This window comes from Manacus candei, unplaced genomic scaffold (genome assembly GCF_025592945.1).
Source record: "Manacus candei isolate 608988 ecotype Guabito, Panama unplaced genomic scaffold, ASM2559294v1 h1tg000034l, whole genome shotgun sequence".
NCBI lineage: Eukaryota > Metazoa > Chordata > Aves > Passeriformes > Pipridae > Manacus > Manacus candei.
Window position 1 is genome coordinate 10,602,531 of NW_026138082.1, and position 19,355 is coordinate 10,621,885.

Here is a 19,355-nt window from a genome sequence, read left to right on the forward strand (position 1 = left end):
GTAAGTCTCTCTACATATCAGAATACTTGCATTCAGATAATCCTTCAAAAATATTGATGCTTATCGAGATCTGGATACCAGCTCAGGAAAGTTATTAAATATTTGTCTAGATTTAAACTCCATCAAACACACTTTTCAGAGTGAAGTAGCATTTGAGACACATTACTTCATGGAATTCTACAAGCTTTGAATTTAATCTATGTTTAAAAGCTAAAGTAAAATGCTACTCTTCTCTTCAGTGTGGACTGTGATCCTATGATTCAAGGAGACCCTAAATTTTATTTAATATGTATCTTTCTAGTGCAAGGATCTAGAGTAGTGGAGATATTACTGTTCTCCTCCGCTCTCTTCCTGCTCTGATAGCAGAGCCTTCATGATTTCAGCTATTTTACTATGCCAACTGTTATTTTAGTTTATCATAAAGTTTGGTAACAGTTTATGGTGTTATGGATGTGATGGTATATATGATCTGTGGATACTTCTGTACCATGTATTTATTATATAGCTTTCTGTGATTGTGGCAGACTTGACATGAAGTCCCAGTTTTACATCGCAGGAAGAATATTCCCATTCTCAGTAAAATATTCCCATTTAGTGTTTTCCACTTTACTGGAACATGGTCAATGTTGACCCGGACACAAGATAAATTCCTCCTGAATTATGCTAAATTCTGCTGATCTGAGAGTTTCTTTCTGTTCTTAGATTTCACATATTAAGTCTCCTTAGCTTGTGATATCTAAAATATTGTAGACGCATCTTGTTCTACTTACAGACTGAGAACAGATCTTGAGTACATCTTGTAGTAATATAGGGTAATTATGTTTATACTTATAATGCACACCTTATTAGGCCTATTAAGATCCTAAATGCTATAAATAAGGTGAAACCCTCATCCTCAAGAGAAGCAATACAATCTGTATTATGATTCTGTCCTTACTGACTGAACTGTACTTATTCTCACAGGATTGCATTCAAATCTAAAGACTGTTTGGCTGAAACCCTTTGTTCCATTTTAGCCTAACCAGTCCTTACATCAAGTCAGTGTACAGAGCCACAAGCTAGCCTTCTGCATATTCCTGTGGTAAATCCATTACCTCTGCTTAGATTCCCTCTGTCCTAATGGAAGAAATTTATGATCATGCAACAGGTTTTTGAATGGAACTTGAAGTGACCATTTCCTACCTCTTGGTCAGATTTTTCTAAAGTGGGAATAGTAGTTACAGAGTGCAACATACAGTGTAAAAGTGTGCCAAGGGGACTATATATCTATAAATGTTGACTCATTAATTGGAGGCCATTTTCAAGTGAAATTCTCTCAAATACTGAATTCAGAAAACTATAGCTGTAACTGACTTATTCAACATACATATAGCCCTATTTTTAGAGGGAGATGTGTCTGCCAAAACAGACAGCAAGAAACAGAAGCATACACTATGTAAATGAATTTTGTCTATGCTATCTACTATGTAAACACATATAAAGCTCTAAGTCAAAGAAACTGTAGAAATTTAGAAACCTTAGTACCTCTCTGTGTCAATACTCTTGGTGTTATAATCGTCTATCAATATAAGGAGGTTCTTTTGGGGTTTCTTTTATAACAGGAGTAGTCTTAGTGATTTTATTATGCAATTACCCATGAAATATATTAAAAGCTTTGATTAAAAGGGATTTGCTTATTTAAAAGAAGTAGTGATTGTGGTGGGAGGTTTAAAAGAAGATAGTATGCAATGTTTTTTACCTTGCTAATGGACTTATATATGACTGTGCCTCAGTTCTAGGCTTAATATTTTAACCTGCTGCCACTTGCCCTTTCAATTTAAGGCCATCTGTTTCTAATGGCCATTTAACATTAAGATAATGACAGTAATATTATCTGCCTAATTAACCATACAGACTCTAATGGTGCACTAACTGGTTTAGATAAAAGAATTTGCTGATATCTCCCCCTACAGAGAGAATACTAGAAAATGCGATAAAACATACCAGAAGTAAACAGTGTCCCTGGCACTCAATAAGTATTCATTCAAATGCCATTTACTCATTATATTTAGACAATCAGTGCTTCAACATCTTTTCAATGTCTTTATGTTCCTACTGGGAATTAGACCTTATGCAATCATTGTAAATCTTTCTGGAATACCTGATTGCATGTACTTTCAAGCAAATGAGTAAGGATATATCTATTACCTGTTCATATTAATGGAAAGTATGATGCCAAATTTTCCATAGGCTGAAATTACTGTAGTTCAGTTTTGACTATGAAAGACCTTTTTCTTTTAAGAACTGTCTGAATAATTTCAGACAACACAGAGATAGACAATCAAAAACTCATACTGATGTGCCTTTTCTCACATATCTCTACCACGTCATCTGTGAACATTTTTTCTGGGAGGACAAGGGAACTTTGGGGTAGAAAGAAGACAAATTTGTGGGACTTTGAATTACAAGGCAAACTGGGAATGCCACATCAGAGATGGAAGTAAATATGCATTCATTTATGCCAAGGGAACTAGATGTATTCCGTCCCAAAACTGAACAAATGAATGCTGCAGTAGTGCTTATGAATTTGTTGGGAATATCCCATGGCATAGCAGTATCTGTATTTGATAAGATAGCTGATTATCTGAACAGGGAAATTGCAGCAAATCTAATCTATCTGAACCTCACTAAAATGCTCGATGTGGTGTCACCATGGGAAATGATTACTTACACTGGTGAGAGTGGGGATTAGTAAAAGAATGTAAAAATGTTTAAGAAGCTGACTCCAGCTGAAAGGCTAACAAGTTGTGTTGACAGGTAAACTACTGGGTTGAAAAGGGATTGAAGGGAAGATTCTCAAAGTTCAAACTTGGGGCTGATCTCACTGAACATTTCATAGATTAAATTGGTTGACATGAGCTAATGAAATCATCAACAGAGGAAGACCAAGAGGTCATGTAGAAAGATCTGGATGGCTTTGAGATAATTGTAATAAAGGGGATGAAAATCAATAGAGCAAAACTACACTCTCAGGGACCAATAAGAATGTCTGCTATTAGCTAGGAGTTGCTTATCTGGAAATGAAAAAGGTGAAAGTCTTGCTGTGTATCAGTTGATCACAGAAGGCATATCTAGTCTAGTAAATTAAATGGTGTCAGGAAACATTCCCAGGCAATACTGGAACACTATTATTCAGAATGGTCTCTGGCATTCTTTTGGCCCATGCCAATTAGCGGCATCCCAAACACTTTCTGGTCATACTTCAACAGGTACTGCATGTTAGGGATGTTTCTCTGTGGCAATGTGGCTGAGATGTGCCTACGTTCTTTTGCAGGTTCAGGAGTTTAATAATATGGATGCAGGATATTCCATGCCAGCTGAACTCAGTGTCAAAGAAAAATACTAGGATCAACCCTTAACCTTTATTGCACAATAATACATAATTTTCTGGTATAAATATGACTGTAATGACAATGACTATACCATGGTATAGAGTTGTGAAAATGTAGACTACTTTGGGAGAACAAAAACCAATGAAATTGGATCCTGTTCTAGGGGTCAGCAGAAGGGATATTTCCAACAGAAATTGTAAATATGCCATTTACAAAGCTTTATGGTTTTTTTTTACTCCAAAGATACTCAAATCAGAACAAGTATGGTGAAAGGCCAAAAGGTTGATCAGAAATTACTAAAAGCTGTTGTTTGTTCCATCCAACAAGCAAAAGCAGCAAAAAGACATATCACAACACAATGCCACGAAGAGCAAAAAGTAAAGACAATCCTGATCAGAAGGCAAAAATTTCAGTTTATGAAAAAAAAAGCTTTCTATTTGGCTTCAAGTCAGACAAATGAGATTCTGAAAAAGTCCTCTGGCAAAGGTAATATATACAAAAAATTAAGTAAGAACTTGATCCTTTACTTAACATGGTCTATTATGAACATCTATGGTTATGGGGAGTTGGATTGCCATGGGAACCCTAGAAGGTGTCTTCCAATCTTATTTTTCTTTGAATATTTAGAGGAACAAATACTCAGCATCATCAAAAAAGATTATGCAGTCTAATGTGTAATGAAAAATACTGGTGCAATTTTAAAAGAAATTAATGTGAAGAAAATCACAGGTCAGTTCATATTTGGATTACAACAGAAGTAAAAGAAAACAGGCTACAGCACTTACCTCATTTTTTAGCTTACTTCCAGAAAACCTTTGAAAATAAACACATTCAGTTATTTTTTTTCCTAAGCAGAACATTTGTAGAGATGAGGTACATATAGGGGTATATATATATATATATATATATATAAAAATAATAGATCTGTTAGAAAAATTATCACATTTTTCCAGATGTAACTCTAGTAAAAGTCATGGTTTTTTCCTTAATTTCTTCCACTGATTTGCAAATGCCTGAGGATATCTGGAAACCTACTGATGCCTTATAAAACATGAAGCTTCAGACCATTGACTAAACAGTAAAGTATAAAACCCAGTTTCAGCTTTTTGTTTGGATCTTTGCAACTTCACAAACAGCAAAAGGATAGCATAGATGCAAGTCCATAAGATTTTTATGAGGAAATAAATACAGGTTTTGATAGATCTAAGTAAATTCAGAGCAGAAAAAGTATATATAGAATTTACAGTTCTTGGGAAAATTAGGAAATCATGGTGATTTCCTATTCTTTCTCACCACAGTACTATTTTGATAAAATTCATTTCTGAGATCAAAGACTTGTTAATGGGTAAAAATATGTTGCAGTATGGTGAATGTCCTACCCAGAGATTCTCAATGAAGTCATTGGACTATCAGACTACCCTTCCGTGCAGAAATCATAAAGCACGTTTTAAATTATAACTACTAAAGTAGAGAGAATGTGTAATAACAGCGATTCTAGTGGATCAGTATAATGATAAATGTTGTTTGACTATTTTTATTTCCTGTACCACTAGCTGCCAAATAATAAGATACTGTGGGCAACATGGAGTCTTATAATTATTAGGGGCAGTATTGTGGTTTCCTGCTGTTAAGATGCTCTGCTGGCAGGACAGAAAACCAGAGGCTGAGTAGTTGTGGAATTCCTCCTGCCTGGGACAAACACAGGTGCCTAACAATTCCCACCCCATGACGATCCAGCATATGTTACCTACAGCATTCCCTTGCCTGTTGATAGATAAGTATAAATGAAAGCACTACTCAGCTGATTTCAACATAGATCTAATTAACTTCCTAGCTAGATATATTTGTTATGGGCTCTGGATTTCTGCATGTTCAGCAAAATGTACACAGAATGTACAGTAAAAATGTGAGGCAGCACCTGCTAGCAGTGCTCTTCCGGAGCCTTAATTGCTAGCTAAAGCTACCCTTCATGCAGTGCTGTGGATACAAACCATTTTTGGTGTTAGGTGTGCTCCTTTCACTGTGCAAGGTTTGATATTTAGGAGAATCAGGAGGTCAAATTTACAATTTAAAGATTCAAGCACTGCAACCTTGCATTTAAGGACTATTGTACTCAGCTCAGTTACCTAAATATTAATACATGAATGTAAATTAAGTTTGAAATTGCAGTGTAGAGGTCTATATTTAGGCAACTAAATTGAAGCCCATTGTCCCATCTAATCTCTGGTCAAGCTGCCAGCTGACATGCAAACCTTGTGGTAAAGGCCTCCATATGTCTGTATTTGTGCATGGGCATGATGTGATCTGACATCATTATCAACCCATATATTTTTCCTGCCTATTTTTGACCCAGGAACCATTTTTATAGCTCACCTAGAAGAGATATCAGACAAAGGACAGATTTTATGGATCACTATATGTAGCAGCCAGCAACGGGGAGTTTCAACTATGAATCCCTGCACTGCCTGACTCTTTCCCTATCCAGAAGCTTGTTGTTAACCCCAGGGTACTGCCTTATTCTGTTCACACAGAAAAATCTAACCACAGTTGTGGTCCAGATGGTACAAAATGAGCATTTGAGCTTCTGTTCTAAATCAGCTAGGGAGGCAATTAGACTGCCAGAACCTGAAAATTCAACATCTCATATAGGGCAGCACAGGTCCTAACGCAAAGAAAATGTTCCTAGGTACTGTATCTCATGAGTATTCCTGAAAATCTTAGAGAGTATCTCTGCCATCTTTATGTGTGTGTATGCTGTCAGAAATCCAGCCATGGGGAACTTTGCACGACCTCGACTTTCTTTGCATTCAGTGCTGCTAGATTGTGCAAAGACAGAGCTTTACATGAACAGGCACTGCCTGACATAAAGCTGAGGAATAAGAGTTATTATATTCCCTTGAATGAAATTAACTGTCTTTTAGTCAATTAGATAAACAGTTTGTTTGAAATAATTCTGTATTATGAAAGAATAATACAGTGTGTACCAGCAACACCTCCGCAGCTCTGGATAAATACTGGATAAGGAAATAGCACATTTGAATCTATTACACCCTAAGTCCTGAAGTGGAGAGAGCCCTCCTTTTAAGCATCATTGGAAACATTACCCTCAATTTTTACAACTGTCCTATTGTTTGGAAAAGGTCTCTTTGAATATAACCTAAATCTGCCACCAGCTGAATTTTCTATGTGTGATTATAAACTCATTTATTCCTTTCCTTTCTTAGAGTCCCACTTATACAGGTATACTGCCACAGACAATGAAAGCCATCATTCAAGCCATATGTGAACAGAGACATTTGTTTTACGAACTATTAATCTTTGGCAAACCAACAGGCAGCTATCGTAAAGTATTGATCCTACTAGCTGTCCCTTAAATAAATATAATTAGAGCTTCCTGGGTTAGGTTTAAACTGATATTAGCCAGTCAAAGGACCTGTAAATATTAATCTATACAGACCCCTCCCTCCTGCCCCACAGGTGCCAGCTTCACACCATTCTCTAGACGTTTCATAATGGAAAGCTGTCCTGGGGAAAGAACTCACAGGGTGACACACAAGCAAACAAAATGAGACAAGTGCCCTGGAAATGGGATTTTTCTGCCTCATACAAACTTGAACAAATGCTCCTCTGTCATAAGTTGATGCAGCTCTACACTGACTGTGGTGGGGTCAGATTGGAAGACACTAGCAAAATATCTAAAACAACATCTTAAAACAAACACTGAGATAAGCAGCAATACTAGTTCTGGTAGAAACAAAAAGTAGAGTCCTACAAGTACCTTCTAAGGGAAGGTTAAAGTTAGACCTTCACTGACTAACTCTCAGAAGTTATGTTATTGTACCTGGTTAAGCCTTTTCCAGAATACACAGAATGGTAGTATGCGCTGCTTTCTTTAATGCCAATTCCATAATAGTGGTACCTGTGGAGAAAAAAAAAAAGAGGAGAGTTTATAAGTGACATGTCAAGTAAAGCAAGTGGTCTAATTGATTTTAAATGCTTTATGAAAACTTTTCTAAACTGTGTCTAACAATTCCTTCCACTGACATGGAATACAATCTGGTCTCATAGAAAACATTATTGTCATGATTTTATCAAAAATTCAAGGATAGGGTCTTCTTTAAATTTAAAATACTTTCTCTCTTACAAAAATGTAGCTGGAACAGAAAATACAGAAACATATTACATCTGTTTTCCCTAATATGCATTCTGTTTCATTTGACTTCATTTGTTGAAAGGGTGCTGGGTTTGATCTACCAGGTTTATTTTATCTGTCTTACCACTGCTTTATTTAGACAGTCTCTCAGAGTACTTCTCAGTTGAAAATAGCTTGTCGGTGTACCCTATAACTTAGTGTTCAGCCTCCTAGACTAAAAATGCTAACATGCTAACATTCACTCTTCTGTCGCGTTGTAGGCCGACTAATTCTGAATTATTTAGCCATTTAAGCAGTTCTTATTCACATTTGTCTCCCTTGCAGCTCTCCTGGAGATTACTGCTCCCAAATAGAGCTTGCAGAAGGAAACATGCCTTTTGCAGTGCTATGCCCAACACCTTAATTGAAGACAGCAAAGGTGCTAAAGAGGGGTGTTGGTGCTGAGAAAACTGGCTGTGCAGTGGATACTTACTGCTTTCCACTGACTCTGCTACAAAATAAGTGACCTTCTGGAGAAGGGCAGGGGAGCAAGCTGGGGGCAGCTCTTTCCTTACTGGTCATAGCAAAGTTTGCTTGAGTTCATCTGTCAAAGGTGATAGCCCCTGTCTTGTAGATTTAAAAACTGATTGTGTTAAATGAAATTTGTCTAAGAATGTTATGGATAGTGTACTCAGGTTCAACTGTTTTTTACTAAAATTAGCTTGAAAATGCTACAGCAGCTGGTTTAACCGAGCTACTTCGAAGTAACACTTGCAATTTGAGTACATTGTGTGTAAATCAAAATTAACTCAGAGGTACACTGCAACACATTGCACTGATTTCACTGAAACTTCTCAAAAGCTTGAAGAAATCATTCTTAAGACACAAAGACCCAGCAAATAGTTCATAAAACACATTAACAAAAGTGTTTATCTCATTTCTGCTGTTCCTGATGATGCTCATTAAAAAAAAAATCACAGTATTTTGTTTCTTCTTGCATGGGACTATCACAGGTAAGAACAAAATCCTCGAGTGCTTTATATTTACAAATCTGATTAAAGGCATTAGATGTAAATTATAGCTAAGAAAATATTCATTAGTATGATATATTTGCCTAGCCTAGGTGGCTTTGAAAATCTCAGCTGAAATATTCTGTTACTGGACAGTCTGTTGTGTGAGTTCAGGATTTTACAGCCAAAAACATGATGAAAAGTGCTGTTGTTAAACATCATCACTTTTAGTGTTTTCCTGAAACTGATGAGTCTACACAACACTGCTATATCACTGTGGCACCTGTCAACCCTTAGGAAAGCCAAAAGTTTCTCCCCTCTTTATTCACTTTTAGTTTTCTTGCCCTCATTTTTCTGAGGGATGATGATGTGATAAACTGACTATTTTTAAATACCTGTTAACATAAAAGCTCAGACATAGGACCATCTACTCATAACAGTTCTCTTTTTCTCTGTTAAAGTCAGGCTGATCAAACTGACACCTCAGCGTAGTTTAGGATGCCAATGGAACCTTTAATTAAATGTTACAGTACTAAATGGTTGTCCTCCAGCTCACATGTTGTGTCACCTATGTTGTGAGCTAAAGTCCTGAAGATTTTCATCCATCATTTTTGGTTTAGGAGTATTAAACTTACAGACTTGGGCTAAAGACCTGGATATGGAAATTCCTAATATTTGACAGAGTTCTGACACAAATGCATTTTTTCTTCTTTCACGAAAATTAAGTAATTTTAGATGTGACACAAGAGGTATTGAAAATATACATGTATGGGTTCTATGAAATAACAGCATTTACTTAGTCTTTACGTTGTAAAGGTTGTCCACTGAACAGAATGAAAAAAAAATAGAGCTGTGACCACTTCTTTAACAATGTTATCTGCACATTTTTCATTGGCAGTGTAAGCAAGCAGTTGCCTACATCTCCTTCCAGTAGCTTAAATCTCCCAGTTTCAATCACATGCCATTTTTTAAATTCTAAAAATAAAACTTTACACTTTCACCACAAATTTAACATTCCCTCCCTGGAGTGGTCCAGAGGCAAGGAAAATCATTACTTCCTTACAAAGTTAGGATTTAATATCTAGATTATTCAACATCTAATTCAATATTAATATATTTGGGTTAGAAACAGGAACTATCATGTGATTTAGATTCTCAGGTTTCCAGTGGGAGGCAATATACTTATTCGTGCTGGATTGCCCCAAAATATCAAAATTTATCACTGAAACATTTTGTTCTGTATAGATATTTTCCGTACATATTCTGTGTGTATTAAAGGCACAACACTTGTCATTCTGACTTTCTTCAGTGATTTCTATAGCTGAATTTTTAGTACTACAAAATACAGTTTTCTGGTCATGACACAGAAACAATTAAAAATAATATAATCTTACTGTTCACTCTCTGTCTGGCATACTTCATAGAGTAATAGGGTATGAAGATTATTATTCTCTTACAAGCCAAAGTCATTAATTGAATAGGTTATTTTGGGCTCGCTATTGAGAGTAGTATATCAAACCCAGACACACCGATAATATCTTTAACCTACATCTTCAAATGCCTTCTGTCTCTTTATGAGCATATTTTTATGTGTATGTACAGTTTATCTGTATTTTATTATTTATATTTCTATTGTATAATTAATAAAATTTAACAAGTCATCAAAAGGAAGTTACTTTCAATTTTTGAAACAAACATTTTATAAAACAAGTTGAACTGCTTTTCTCTTTTTATTTCAGTGGTTTGTTGTAACATATGTTCCTATGCTACTTGTAGTCCTGATTTTAGCATACACTGACACAAATGTAGCTGATAAGGAAATGATAGGCTTAAGCTGTTCAGGGACTTGCAATAACTTGTTATCACAGGGCCAGCTGCCATATCAGTTTTATTAACCCACTAAATCACTCCTAATAAATAAGATAATAGTTTTCAGACATGATGGATAAAAGCTAAGATTCATCATTGATCAAAGTCTACAAAGAAATTAAATTGTAACTTGAGCTCAAACAGTCTTCTGTGCTTATGGATTGAGCAGTTTGTACATTTTCCCAAATAGCTGCTTGTAATTCATGTACCATGAAGGTTATAACTGAGTTCTATCAGTTATCACAGTATGTTCAACATTACCTATGCAAAAAAGTGGATTCAGGACCTGCTGCACAGAGAACTGTTATTCATGAAATACTCATCTAAGAGAGCAGTTTGCAGTATTTATGGTACTGGGCCTTCTTTCACTGAGTGGGAATATAGAAAATTTCCTTTACGTTGAACAGTATAGAGTGATTGGCATAGGTATGAGAGATGAATGAACTTTGTTAACAAAATTGTGTCCAATGTGTTGTACTTCTTGGCCGAATATTTAAATGAGTGTTTTATTATTGACACTAAATGGGTTGTTGGATGTGAACACAGAGGAAAAGAGGCTCTGACTTGAATTCTAGGAATCATTAGACCCAGTTTTAAGTCTGTCCTTTGTCCAGTACTGGAGATGACTAGCGCTGCTTGGGATCACAGGAGGAGCTAACAATTGTGTATCTCACACCTTAAAACAGCAACTGGATTCCACACATTAGAGCAAGAGCTCTTTCTCAAATCCAATTCATGCTCATGAGAATGTTAGAGAGAGTTTGGCCTTGTTTCAGTATGGGAGAAAAACAATTTCTGTCACTTTCAAGATGATGGAAAAGGGAACTGATTTTCTTTGCTTTCTCCTGGTCACAGCCAGGCTCTATCAATAGGTTGCTGTGTATGCATGCAATGTCCAGTAAAGTACCTTTTTCCTGGGGAATTAACTTTTCTTTGCAATATAAGAACAATGATTCCATTGGAGGAGAATTGTCTCTTTCCTTTCATGCTTTTGCAGCATCTGACTCAGTAGAGTCCTGGACAATGATCAGAGTTCCTAGGCAATACCGCCAAATAAAACATCACTGTTAGGAATAGTTAGTACTAATACTGCTCCTACTAGTATTATATGGTAATAATGATAGCAATGATAGAAATAATACAATGTCACTGTACTATCATGCTTTAAAAAATATCATTTAACTGCTAGTAAGAACTCTCTTACCAGTCTCAGTAACCCAGAAACAGCTTATAACATTTAGAGTCTGTGTGACATGAAAACAGGGTGACTAGCAATTTCCCAAAACTGATGATCAGTCCTTTAACTTGCTTATCAATTTAATGGAAATACTTCTGTAAATGATATTTGTGTGACAAACTGCTACCTGGTGAAATTAGAAATTAATTTGCTCCTCAGTAAGTCTGTGGTTCTGAGGGGGATATGGTTCACAACACCAGATGTAGAAAAATAGATAGTCAGAGATCACTGAACTGATAGAGGGTAGGTTTAGATTAGATATTAGGAAGAAATTCTTTACTGTGAGGGTGGTGAAGCACTGGCACAGGTTGCTCAGAGCAGCTGTGGATGCCCCATCCCCGGAAGTGTTCAAAGCCAGTCTGGATGGGGCTTTGAGCAACCTGGTGTAGTGGAAGGTGTCCTGGCCTGTGGAGGAGGGTTGAAACTAGCTGGTATTTAAGGTCCCTTCCAACACAAACCATTCTACTATTCTATGCCTCTATGATTCTATGATTTATACTGCCACTTCTCTATGACTACTTGCTGTTGTATTCAGTTTCTGAACTGGAGATATTGTCATTTACGCCTTTTGTGAGGATCTTTTTAACACAGCAAGATCAATGTAAATGCATCTTAGTGGAAACGAGAATTGCAGGGGAAAAGTCTCTAACAAAAACTCTGATTAAAAAAATAAGGAGAAACAAGTGCCAGATGTTCAAACAAAACCAGCAGATGCCTCACCCCTTTGAGGAAATTGTTCAAGAACAGTTAATCCATATGATTTGGCACATAATACCAACAAGGTAAGTAGGGATATGGAATCTGCCGAAGAAACGTTGGGCATGAGTTATATCTATACTAACATTTTTAAATGTCTTAGAGAAAAGTGGAATATAGTGACACATGTCCCAAAACAATTGATTTTTGTAGCTAGATACCCCTTTTAAACATACTCATTTGCTTAATATAAGTTGAATTACTGTGCTTAAATTATGCAGACACATGATACATTTTGGAAGTTTAGCTACTGATTGGATATATATATAATGTATAATGAGAATGTGGGAGACTTTTTCCTGTATTATCTCATTCATTATAGTTTATAAGTTGTTCTCCAAATGTGTTGGATTATGAACCTGAGCAAAAATTCACCAAGACACTGATGAATTAGTAGGTTGTCAAACAGTACTGTACAGATTAGCAGCAAATGTCTATCTGTAAAGCTCTGTCTACATCATCTTATGCCTGCATCCATAGCTTAAGTTCACCACAGCAGACAATACAGAAATCCCTCTTTTCCCCAATAAAGAAGCTTTCTAATAGTTTCTCTCCTCAAAACCCCTCTATTCAGCACCTATAGTTCATCTACAAAAAAAGAAATTAACTTTAGTTCCAGTTTCCCTCTGTACAATGCAGACTGTGTACCATCTCCTAAAAAAGATCAATGGATTACAAATTTGTAACTCTGTGATAGAAACTATACAAGAACTGTCCTCTGTCAAAAAAAAAAAAAAAAGAAAAAAAAAGAAAAGAAAATAATAATGTTCTATACAGGCTTTGTTTCCTTTGGATTTTACTTTCATTAATGGTTATTTAAAATAAACACTTAAGGCATACTCAAGAAATAGAATGTCTTGGTAAAAATTTGGAATTTATATTCTTCCCCACTTTCCTTTTTTTCTGCAACGAAACCTAAAATCCACAAATGACATCTCACATGCATTCTTCAGCAAAACTAAGGTGGAATCAAGTAGCTATTTCTTATATTTGTAAGGCAGAAGAAAATCAAGTATAACATGTAACAACCCCAAGAATTATGAAAGTAAAAAATGTTTCTTTCAGATAATTCTAGTATATTGCAAAGCACTTAGGAAAACCAGTCTTGTAGGGTTTTTTACTTTTCAGTCTCTATTTGCTTTGAGTTTTGCTTATAAAGTGCTAAAAGACCTGAGTAACTTTGTCTTTCAAGGCTAAGTAGTTCAAAATTAAGAGTTTTCCCAAACATACAATGTCTGAGTTTCCTCTATTACTACTTTTATTCCAGTTTTCTATCTTATTCATTAGCAGAATGGATGTGAGGGAATACGTTTGTTGCCACTGTTCACAACAGTTTTACATAACATTGTTATGGACAAAAGCACAGTGCCAGAACCAGAACTAATAAACATTTCACCATAGGTGATATAGGATCATCTGTGACCTATTTCTACAACCCAATGTTCCACAGATCAAATATACAAATGAATTGGATTTATGAAATGACTGCATTATAGGCTGTGTGCTTAGTAGAGTTTTGTAAGATACCCACAACAAAGAGCAGACATATACCTTCTTCTCAATTTAAAACAACATTTTTTTGTAGTGTATTTAAGTGAATCCATATTGTTACATACAGAACACAATGGAAGTTTTTATGCTTGCAAAATGGAAATAAAATCTATTTATAGAAAGATGAGCAACTGTAAAAAAGATATATGTATTATATAATGCTTTTTATATCTAACATTTTGACATATATTTTCAACAAATGCAAGGATCTATAAATACGATAACAAGATTTAGAAACTTAGTTTGATTTTAGAAATTATACCCACAGCAATGTTTTTAAATTCAAACTTTCGAGTTTGAATTTAAGTGTCAGTTTAATGTACATGAAATTTATCACTTGCAGTGTATGATCTGAATAATTAGTATTTACGCCAATTAATATTTATTAAAGAGACATGGAAATACATGTAATTCCTAAAATGTGTTCTATAAGTGAATACACATAAGTGAATACACATAAGTGAATACACATAAGTGAATATAATTGTGCCTTACTTTGAATGGCCCCTTGTTCCAAGCCGCCTTGTGGTAAGGAGAGGGAATTTCTGGCGAATGGTCTAAAGAGAAAATAACTGTATTAATTTTTAACACTGGTATACTTTCTTAGTAATCTGCTCATAGAAAAATTGTAGTGTAAATATATGATCTAAGGTTGTTCATGAATAAATGTTTGTGACATATACGGTACAACATAAATGATTAAGCATGTTTCACACTTCAGGATTTCTTCCATGCTCATCCATCTTGCTGTGTATCTGCAGTCTTGCCACCTTTTCCCCCTTTCTGTTTTCAGTTTTACATTTTAAAATCTAGGCTTCTTCACCATGATCCTGTTTCGTTCAAGTTCCTAAAATGCAACTTTATCTTTTGCTTCAGAGATGTAAACAAAACCAGGGAAAATTCTGCCCTCTAGCTATTCTGTCTTCAAAGAGAAACAACTAGAAATACATTGATTTTTATTTGAAAAGTGTGGTCTGAAAAATTAATTCAGTACTAAAAGTAGATCCAATAGATACATCTAATAGGTCACTGTCAAAACAATGTTTAAATGAAAAGCTATTTTCTTTCTTATTTGTACTGAAACTGTGTAATGAAAATTAGACATACAATTTCTCAATATATCCAATTCAAGAGGAAAATATACGAAGCGAACATTTTATAAACTGGATTTTAAATCCATTATTATTATTCAATTAAATTAATGCAATTTGCTATGTATAAACCATTACTAGATCAGTAGTGTTTTAAAAAAGATGATCCTTGAAGCATTTTTGGTTTCCTGTTTCACTAAATACTCAGGATTTAATTTGGAGAGTTCATATATCCCTTTCATTAAATTATTTCAGGATTAATTGTAGGGAAGGGCAGAAATTGTGGAATCGACAATTTTTCATTCAGGAGCTCTTTGTGTTATTAATTTTTATTCCCCTTCTAGTATTGCTTCTAGTGTCACATCTCACTTTACATTGCCTTCAGTGTAATTATGTGTCTCCCATGTCCAATTTGTTTTTGCAGAAAGAACCTATCACTGTCATCAACAAAAAGGAAAAAAAAAGGCACTCAGAGAGGAAGCCTTTTTTTTTTTTTAAAGAATAACAATAAATAAAAGGTAATTTCAGCTTCTGTCTCCAAAAGGTGATGTTATGAAACCCCACTGAGACAGTGTATTTGTAGTTAGTCTGATTCCATGTACATTAGCAGTAGAAAACATGTGAATTTCAGAGGAATTTTGACATAAGTGTATTAAATTGTGATTCTGTCAAACGATTAATCTAAAAAATTATGAAGGCATTTACTTGTTACCTTCCCAAAAGTTGCAGCACAAGCAGGTTCCAGCTTCTCTTTTCTGCAGAAGTCCAAATAATGTGCATAAAGGATGCATCTTGGTAAACAAACTCCTTCACAAACAATGTAGTTTTCTTCCAGCCTGTGTAGAGAAAGAAACTGTCAGAGTAAGATGCAACATGCAGTTTCTCCTGATTGTATTTTCCATTTTTTGGTACTGCTGTCATTTTTTTGTTGTTCTTTTTTTAATTTTACTGAAGAATTCCATCACAGCACACAGATAAGTTTCATGGTGAACAACACAGAACTACAGACTGACTCCACACCTGGTGCTTAGGTTAGTTGCAGAATATGAAAAAACCTGGAGCCAGGTCCCTTTTCTTCATGAATGTCTTTCAATGTCTGGACTTTTTTGCTTTATATGAATGATTAAATTATCATCAACTAGGAGCCAGCCTTAGTCTGAAAATAAGAGCACTTACTAGACTATGAAAGACCTAGGTTTAAGTCTGTCCATTGAAAGGACTTAAGAGCAGGGATCTGGACTTGCATTTTCTGTCCCACTGTATCCTTAACACTTGAGCTAATGCCTCTTTTCTTCCTCCTTTTGGTTTCTAATTTCCACTCTGGACCTGAAAACTGCTTCTTGACCAAATCATACTGAAAAATCAGAGAACAGGCTTTTTCGAAGGAGGTGTATTTTTATGTAGTTTTCCAATAATTTACAGAATGCAAGTGTCAAGTAATGGTCATTAAAGTAAACTTCTAAAAACCTAAGTAAAAACCTGGCTGTCTTCACACGAATGGAACCCTTGGGTATTTCACTGCTGTCCTGTTGGCTTCTTTCTTTATCATTTTACATTATTCCCTACTCCTGGGATGATGTGCAAAAAAATTTATTTCTCAAATTACACAAATCTGTAAGAAAATACTGTATAGTAAACACTGCATACTGAATAATTTTGAACTGATTCACCAGACTTAACTCTTTACACATAGAACTCAGATGTAAACTAGACTAAGAAACTGAATAATTTAGATTAGTCTAATTTTTCAGTTAGAAGGAAAAAAAAAATCTTTATAGTCTGCATGTGCTAATTAAGTCCCCATTTAATTCAACAGCACTCCTCCCTAATTTCAAGTGCACTTTAATAGAAATGTTTATCAATTACTGTCTGCAGAATTTGACCTCTTATTTGGTTAACTTTTTTCCCCAGATAAAATGAAGCAAAGTTAGGGCTTCCATGGGTAGTAGAATAACATGTAAAAGAAATACATTAATAAGACAGTGAAAATCTGTCATATAGCCTTAAAGGATAATTAAAACAGCCATTCACATATGTAATCCTTGAATAGTGTTTCATTTCCACGTTTTGTTGATACATTTCATCCGCAGCCATGTACTGTGAGAATCCGACAGAGACTTCTGTTAGCTGACAAACCTCTGATAATTTAAAAAATCAGAAATTTGGGGATGTATGTACTTAGTCGTAGGAAAGGCTGATACGAAAAAAAATATAATTAATCGAAACAAACCCAACCCCCAAGCCAACTAACCAAACACCCCACAAATGACAAATATTTCTAAAATAACTGTGAGATGTCACCCTCTTTGCCGGATCAGCTGTTAGAGAAAGGTCCCTTTGAGTCTGACGGCTCGGTGCTGAAGCCGCGGGGTCCCCGCCGAGCGGCCGGGCCCGGGGCCAGAGCCGGCCCAGGGGCCGGGGCGGGCAGCGGGGGCCGGCCGCCGGGGCCCTACCATTGCAGGGTGAGCTGCGTCTGCTTCTTCTTGTCCTTCATGATCTGCGTGATGCTCTTCTTCGCAGACGGGCTCTGGTCGGCGGCTGTCAGCGCGCCGTCGCGAGGATCCGCATCCTCTTCTTCCGAGGAGAGGGCTTCGCTGCTGAGGTGTGTTTCTGAGAGCCAGGGCCGACAAGAAGAGAAACCCGAGGGCATCGTTACGGTCCGGCCACACGCCACCCCCTCCCGCCCGCCGCCCTGCCCGCCGCTGGCCGAGGGGACGGGCCCGGCAGCGCCCCCCGCCAGACCCCGAGCTCCTCGGCCCGGCTGCCGCACCCGCCCTGCCCGCGGGCTGCGCTGGGGACGCTGCCAGCACCCGCCTCTTACCTGCCTTGATGCCGGCGGGCAGCGCCGGCCCCGACAGCCCCTCCTGGGCGCAGGGCAGCAAGCCGCGCCCCAGCAGCCCCCCGTAGCACTCCTCCTGCCCGTCGGTGGGCACCGCCTGCTCGGCTGGGAGGTGCAGGAAGGCGTCCTCCTGCTCCGGCCCCTTGGCCATGCTCCTCACCGGGCCCTGCTCTGCCCCATGGGCGGCAGGAGGAGACGGGGCAGAGGGCGCGGTGGCGGCAGTGGCCTCAGGGCGCGGGGGGCGTCGGCTGCGGCATGGGCTGGGGCTCTGTCGCCTCGGCGGGACACGGTGTCAGCCGAGAAGCGACGCGAAAGGGAGGAGAGGCGATGCGGGGGCGGCGGCGGGGACAGGTGTGCCCTACGGCGCCTTCCAGGGAGGTTGCATCGCTCCCCTGCGGGCAGAGACGGCCGCGCCCGCAGAGGGGGCTCCGCCTTGGACGGGTTCCCGGAGGTGGCTGTCGGGAGGCAGCGGGGAGTTGTCTCCGTCTCTGCCTCACGCCTCACCTCCCGCCGCGGTGCTCAGTCAGGCCAGAAGGGGACAGGGCACGGCTGAAGGCCCGGGAGATTCAGGGGAGCCGGCTAGGAGCGGATCTGCTGGGGACTTAATGATTAACTCCTGTCGGCAGTGGCTCCTTCTTGTGCCAGGGAGCTCCGCCGCGACGGGGCCAAAGGGGGGCCTCGAGGCTCCCCTCATTCCTTCTGGGCAGAAGGCGGCCGCGGATGCTGTCCTCATCCTCCCCTCTGGAGGAGGGAGAGGGGTGACCGATGGGTGCTTTAGTCTGCGCAGCAGCCTCCCGACGGCCGCAAGACCAAGACGAGGGAAGCTGGTCGTTGGACCCTTCTGGGCTCTGTCTATCACTGTCAGTATTTCCTTAATTCCTAGTGTAGTTTTGTGGGTGATTGAACAAAACATCTTCAGTCTGTACAAAGTCAAATTCATATGGCAGACGTGTCTTTGCTTTGCTCCATTTCAGCATGCTGACTGAGAGATGGCAGGAGACAATCACAGAAAGATGGTCCCTGCTTTTTTCAGAGAGCAAAATTGTCAGTAGTATAGAAAATTAGTCTGATCACTGCAACATCCACTGTTTAAATATGTTCTCATTCAAGCAAAATCTTGAGTGTTGTGCTCCTCCAGATAAGGACTGGGAAATTTAGTACAGCTTGTGGTAGCAAGCAGCCCTGAAATATTGTATAGGATGAATTGAGAGGCATTCTTCTAGCCATCAAGTAGTGTTGGTCTGTCACAGACAAAAAACTTGTGAAGAGCTGTTCTGTCTTCTACTCTCCTCCAGTCTTCTGTTGCACTTCAAGTCATTGATCCCACAAGCACTACAAAGCAGCAGATTATGATCACTTCCACTCCTGCACAGATACATTTTCAGACCAGCTGTCAGCTGTCATCTATTACATCCATATTTAATAAAACCCCAGGTGTGCTCATATCTGCCAAAAGCCCAAAACCTCTTCATAAGTAATAAACAACGGACTTCAGAAAT

General features: G+C 38.0%; 1 protein-coding gene across 1 annotated transcript in view; it reads right to left on the bottom strand.

Annotated features, from left to right (window-relative positions):
• Positions 1-18,370, bottom strand: part of RFX6 (regulatory factor X6) — a 35,286-nt gene extending 16,916 nt beyond the window's left edge. The window contains exons 1-6 of the mRNA XM_051792156.1: positions 17,839-18,370; positions 17,471-17,627; positions 15,730-15,853; positions 14,422-14,483; positions 7,213-7,290; positions 4,157-4,184 (exon numbers count right to left, since the gene is read on the bottom strand). Coding sequence (XP_051648116.1) covers positions 4,157-4,184; positions 7,213-7,290; positions 14,422-14,483; positions 15,730-15,853; positions 17,471-17,627; positions 17,839-18,007 — 618 coding nt within the window. The 5' untranslated portion in view covers positions 18,008-18,370. The remainder of the gene's footprint in view (positions 1-4,156; positions 4,185-7,212; positions 7,291-14,421; positions 14,484-15,729; positions 15,854-17,470; positions 17,628-17,838) is intronic.
• Positions 18,371-19,355: the final 985 nt, after the last annotated feature.